The following is a 6,089-nucleotide window of genomic DNA, read 5'->3' as shown; positions in this document are numbered from 1 at the left end:
TTTAACCTTTCATTTAAGTTTGAATGACATATTGACAGTCAATATCAAGGAAAAAATAAAATTTAATCTAATTATATTTGATACATATGGGATCAGATATAACATTTAAGTGCTAACAAACAGAAAATAACAGACAAATTCGGATTCATTTAATAACAAAATCTAAAACTTTTATTTGCGATACATTTAAATACTTTTTTCGATACATATGTATGTACAAACTCCTAGCACGTATACTTATTATATAATAAACATTAATTCGACATCACTTATACGTCACCTCAAGACAATAAACCTTTAATTAATGTTTCTACACTTTGTTTATATTTTAGAAACTTTTACTGTTACTTGAAGCATCTAAAACAAACATATAAACTTAAACAGCCACCAACTTAAAAATAACAATTCTAAGTTGTTTTTTTTAACGTAAAATAAGATGTGATTTAGTAACATGGCTATGAAGATTATCTTTTTTTTTTTTGAAACATTTTCATGCCTCAGTAGTTGAAAAACAATAAACTGCCAAAATATCAACAATAATCTTGATGTTTTTCTTTTGTGTTTTAGAAGATTAAAAACTTTTGATGTGTTAAGATTTGTTTCAGTAGTTAATATAAAGACTAGCAGTATGTGCATATAAATTTTGTAATGATACACAAATGTCCGTTTATTATAAAAAGTGTTTTCTTATTTGGCGGCTATAACCAATTGTGGACCGATCCGAAAAATATTTTGCAGTATGCTGAATTTGTAATGTAGTTTAAAAATATAATTTCTATTAATATTTAATTTGCATTTGTGAGAGCTATGGAATTTTTTGGATCGCTTTAATCCCTAATGTGTCTTTTCATAAGAAAGACAAAAATATCTACGTACACTGCCCCCGGGGGCATATTTCTTTGGTGAAACCTCCACCTTGGTGTTATTGCAATTCCGGTGAGGTGTTACCAACACCTATAGTCCGGCCGGGACTATACATTTTTATTACAGTCTACTGCCTGGCTTAGTCCTTAGATTGTTCATATCAGAGGTACCACATAATCTGGTACTACGGGTGGCCAGTTTCCCGCAAGACTATGTCCCGGCTGGTCAGTTGGTTGAGGTTTCTTCGGGATCCACGTAGTGGTTGCAGTTTAAACCCAAATTCGCGGGAAGAGTGAGTTGCGGTTATAGACTGATGTAAGATAAAGTCAATATTTCGGGATAAGTTACATACAAATGATACCCCCGGGGGTACGTTACCTTGGCGAGACCTCCGTCTTGGTGTTATTGCAATCCCGGGGTATAAAGAGGTGGACAATACCTCCAGTCTGGCCGGGACTGAAAAATACTGCTTGGCTTAGTCCTTGCATAGATTGACAGAGGTCAGACCAGAGCACCGCATAATGTGGTACTACGGTTGGCCAGTTGCCCACAATACTATATCCTGGTTGGTAAGTTGGTTGAGGTTCCTTCGGGATCCACGTAGTGGCTGTGGTTAAACCACACAAATTCGCAGGGAGAGTAAGTGGCGGTTAAAAGACTGATGCATGATAAAGTCAATATTTCGGGATAAGTTCGATGCTGCTGCCGAAAACAACATATACACCAAAAAGAAGTGACTGTGGGACTAAGCGTTGGAAATGAATTGGTATTAATTGTATATGGTACGGTATGAATTTGAGGTTCGGCAGGTATGTTTTTTTTCTTATGAATGTGTCGTATGAATGAGATGTGTGCTGGTTTGAATGATGATGGATAAAAGGTATCATATACATATGATACCATTGCATTGTCCTTCCTCGTCCAGATAAGTTCAGAGTACACTCTGTTCATATCAGAACTACCACAGTGTGTTCCTGTGAGTAAGAACAATGTTTTCGGTTACGTCTCTAGGTGCTATTGCCGAATCAACAGAGGCCATCCAATGGTCAGAGATTAGATACTCCATCAAAGTACTTTTGCATGGACCGGTCAAAGCCAATGTACCAAAATCGCCACCTGAGTTCTTCATTTAAGTCTAGCCAGTGAATGAAAAAACCCACCGTGAGATATGGCCGTCAAGGCAGGTGCTCACGTTAAAACTCTCGACAGTCATACAAATGATACCATTGAATTTTCCTTCCTTGTTCATATATGTATAGTATACTCAGTTCATATCAGAATTAAAACAGTATGTCCCTGTGAGTAAGAACAAAGTCTCGGCTTATTTGATGAATTTGTACTTCGGTCTACCGGTTACGTCTCTAGGTGCTATTGCCAAATCAAATGAGGCCATTTCATCTGCGTGATTGTAAATGGAAGTGATGTTTTACATAACGGAAGTTAAACAACATGGCAGCAATGGTCAGAGATTAGATAACTCCATGTACAAAATTGCCACCTAAGTTCTTCATTGAAGGATTCAGGGGAAATGGTAGACCGTTGTCAGTCTACCCAGTGGATGAAAAAGACCACCGTGAAATAAGGCCGCTCAGGCAGGTGTTCACGTAAAGCACTCCAACATTCGTACACACAACCTTGCTTTCTAGGTAAGAAGACACCATTGACAGACAAAGTACTTAGTTGTAATCCTTAACCGGATATTAAAATTAGAGGAAAGGATCAACAAGGCACATCGGTGCTGGGCGATATGTAGGAGAACTATTGGCATGATATGGTGTCTTAGGACTACTATGACAAATTTGTTTTATAAAAGTGTATATAGACCAATTCTAGCTTATGCTTCAATAATCTGGTTGACTGCTTAAGACAAAAAGTGCTATATCAAACTACTATAGGGAGTTCAGCGTACATGCTGCTAAGGTATAAGTTGGGACATGTGCATTACTTAAACCAAGGCTCTGGAAACGTTGTTAGATTATTCACCCATTGAAACATATTTAAGATATGGAGCGACGCTTACAGCAGAACGGCTCTTTACTTAAGGCGAACTGGCCAACAAGTGCAATATCAAACTACTACAGGGAGTTCAGCGTACACGCTGCTCAGGTATAAGTGAAACCATTTGTACTACTTCCATCAAGTCTCTGGAAACATGTGTACTACTTCAACCAAGTCTCTGGAAATATTCCACCCATTGAAACATATTTAAGATATGTGGCGACGCTTACAGCCGAACGGTTCTTTACATTAGGCGAACTGGCCAAAAGCGGTTATAGGACACGTCGTCAATATATCAACTTGGACATACCATTATTACAAAGAATGTTGTAAATCGATATCGCATGAATGGTATCACACAATTCTATTATCCGACACTTTTTATACCCTACACCACTATAGAGGGGAGGGTATTATGCGTTTGTGCTGATGTTTGTAACATACAAAAATATTGGTCCAATACCCACCTCTGTCCGGCTGGCTGTCCATGTAAACCTTGTGCGCAAGGTACAGGCCGCAATTTTCAAGATAATTTGATGAAATTTGAACCAAGCATGCTTTTTGGCACAGGGACAAAGCCTATTGAAAATGGTTCAAATCGGTCCATTATTTCACCTAGCCCCCATACAACCTTACCTCCCGATTTGAACTTTTTATGCCATAATTACGTCCAATATTCTATTATATCTTTAAAAATTGGCACAAATAAGTTTTATATAAGTATAAATGACACTGCAGATTTTCGTAAGGATTGGCCCTTATTTGACCCTAAGCCCCATACAAACCCCCCTTCAAAAATGTCTTAAACGTCTAAAATTGACTTGTAGCCATTTGTATCGCAATAAAACTCAACAAAAATAACTGTTATTTAAAAATATATACTTTTCCCAAATTTACCGAGGATCGGCCCATATTTGACCTATATAAAGCCTCAATTAGAAATTTTAGTTTTTTTATCAATAAATTGCTTAAATATTTTGGAATTATGCTAATATTCAACATAAAAGTTTCTTAAAAAAAAAAAAAATTAAATATACTCATGGTGTAGGGTCATGCCCGACTATACTTTCCTACTTGTTTGATTTGTAATTTACTTAAGTAAGGTTCGCATACCTCTAATACGTTCCCTATTTCTATGAACTTATGATATGAACTTATTTCCACATATTATTAAACTACACAATATATTCTGTAATTTTTCATCTAATTTCTAATGCATAATTTATTTATGTTTCTACAACATCAAAAACTACTAAACTACATAAGCATTTTACTACAATAACAATATTTATATTAAATTTCAATTATTTTAAATTTATTTAATTGTTCAAAATTATTCCTCATCATAACGAGTTTTGATTAAAGTGAAAAACTGATAAGAAATTCTGACCAACTAAAAGTAAATAGATATTAGTATAGATATTTAAGTAAATAGTTAATATTTACCGATTTAAAAGTTTCCATAGATATAATGAAAAATTTAAAAGCATTCAAATGAGCCGGCCTTTGTCCCCTTGCAATGGGTATTGTTAAAACGCGTTGATACTGTATATGACCATCATACCAGGGATGATGCATAAAGGCATTGCTAACATCAGAACTCTATGAAAAATTACGTATTTTTTATGATAATCTTTTAAATTTTGTTCAATAACTTACTAATCCCATCATTTCTGTGCCAAATGTTGAAATGAAATAGACATGAGTCAATACCGATATAAGAAATGAGAGAAATTTTATTAAATCTAAAAATTCAGTACCAGCTACCAATTGAAATCCAAGTAAACATATAATTGTAACAGTTCCTATATAATTCAAAAATATTGATATATTAAAAGTATCATCAATGAGTTCAACAGCACTGAAAGTAGAAAATAATAATAAATTAGAAATTTTTAATAAATTAATTAATTATTTAATTAAGTATTTCATTACTCACTTTAAAATATCATTATGATAACTAATGAATTCTTTTAGTTTCTTCATATCACTTAATGTGCCCGTAGGCTTAAACTCTCTAATACTTTTAGCCAAATACTTGAAATTCATATTTATCAAGTGTACACAGGTTATCAACAGCAAATCAGAACCAAGAAACATACAAGAAGCACTATACGATCCAGTACATTGAGTGACATAGGCAAATGTATAGCCTACAGCGGTATTAACATTAAAGAGGTACACCATTGGAAATGGTAGAGCGTAAAGAAAATCACTATTTTTATTTGTATTGTATAAAATTGCACTTTGTATCAAAGTAAACCAATTAAACATACTGGACACAGCCAAATGATAGATCGTTAACATGCCATTGTATCTACGTATTGTTCTTAAATGTTCATCCAATTTATAATTTTTTCTTTCTAACACGGTCTTGGGATAATATTTTTCTAAAATATTAAATCCCTGATGTAATTTTTTTATATTAAAGAAACAACAGGCTAATTTAATAAGAGAATTTCCAGCAAATGCGCTATATATAATATAGGCTGTTTTTTCCAATGATGTTTCCAAAGATTCAAAGATCAAGTAGGCTAACATACCCATAATATCCACTACTAAATGAAACATCAGAACACCTACTAATAGGATTTGAAACCAGCTTGGCTTTTCGTTTGGTTTCCAGCGCATTACACAAAATCCCATTACAAATAGGAGATTTATGGGAATCTTGGTGAATTCTCCTATATGGGGTATGGTTTTATCTAAAACCATTTTGTTTTCGCCGTTTTAAACTCTTGTAATAAATAACACAACCAATTTGTCAAATGTTTTTAATAATATTAAGTTATTATTCCGTTTCTAATGAAACTTTATTTAGTTTTATTCTTAGGTTTTTTTGCAAATATTGCAATTGTTTTTATATTTGCGGTTTCGATAATTATCGCAACTAATTTCAAATAATTTGTAAGATAATTATTTAAATAGCATTTTTTTACAATTTAATTGCAGATAAATTTTATCGACATGTTAGTTTGTAAGGAATACTTCAAATGCATAATGGGACAGAAGCGATTTTTTTTTTTGAATAAAGCATCCATGTGAGGTGCACTTTCGAAGGCCACTAATGTTCGACAACTCCCAGACTATTAACCCATGTTTTAATGAAAAGAATTGGCGTAATACTCCAACAAGCTCTCTACACAGAACATGTTGGAAACTTCAAACCACTGATTTCACATACAATGTCCTGGAACCTTAAAGCGATCTGGGAATCTTTTTTAAGG

At 33.8% G+C, this 6,089-nt stretch overlaps 1 protein-coding gene across 1 annotated transcript; it reads right to left on the bottom strand.

Annotated features, from left to right (window-relative positions):
• Positions 1-4,195: 4,195 nt before the first annotated feature.
• On the bottom strand, positions 4,196-5,577 carry LOC111682431 (odorant receptor 85c-like). Its single transcript, XM_023444390.2, has 4 exons — positions 4,802-5,577; positions 4,522-4,723; positions 4,309-4,464; positions 4,196-4,255 (listed from the first exon to the last, which is right to left on the bottom strand). Exons 1-4 carry the CDS (start codon positions 5,575-5,577, stop codon positions 4,196-4,198), a joined length of 1,194 nt encoding a protein of 397 aa, XP_023300158.2.
• Between the last annotated feature and the right edge of the window lie 512 nt (positions 5,578-6,089).

The sequence above is a fragment of the Lucilia cuprina genome, chromosome 5, assembly GCF_022045245.1.
Source record: "Lucilia cuprina isolate Lc7/37 chromosome 5, ASM2204524v1, whole genome shotgun sequence".
Classification (NCBI taxonomy): Eukaryota; Metazoa; Arthropoda; class Insecta; order Diptera; family Calliphoridae; genus Lucilia; species Lucilia cuprina.
Note: the sequence above shows the minus strand (reverse complement) of the source record. Positions and strands in the feature narration are given on the sequence as shown.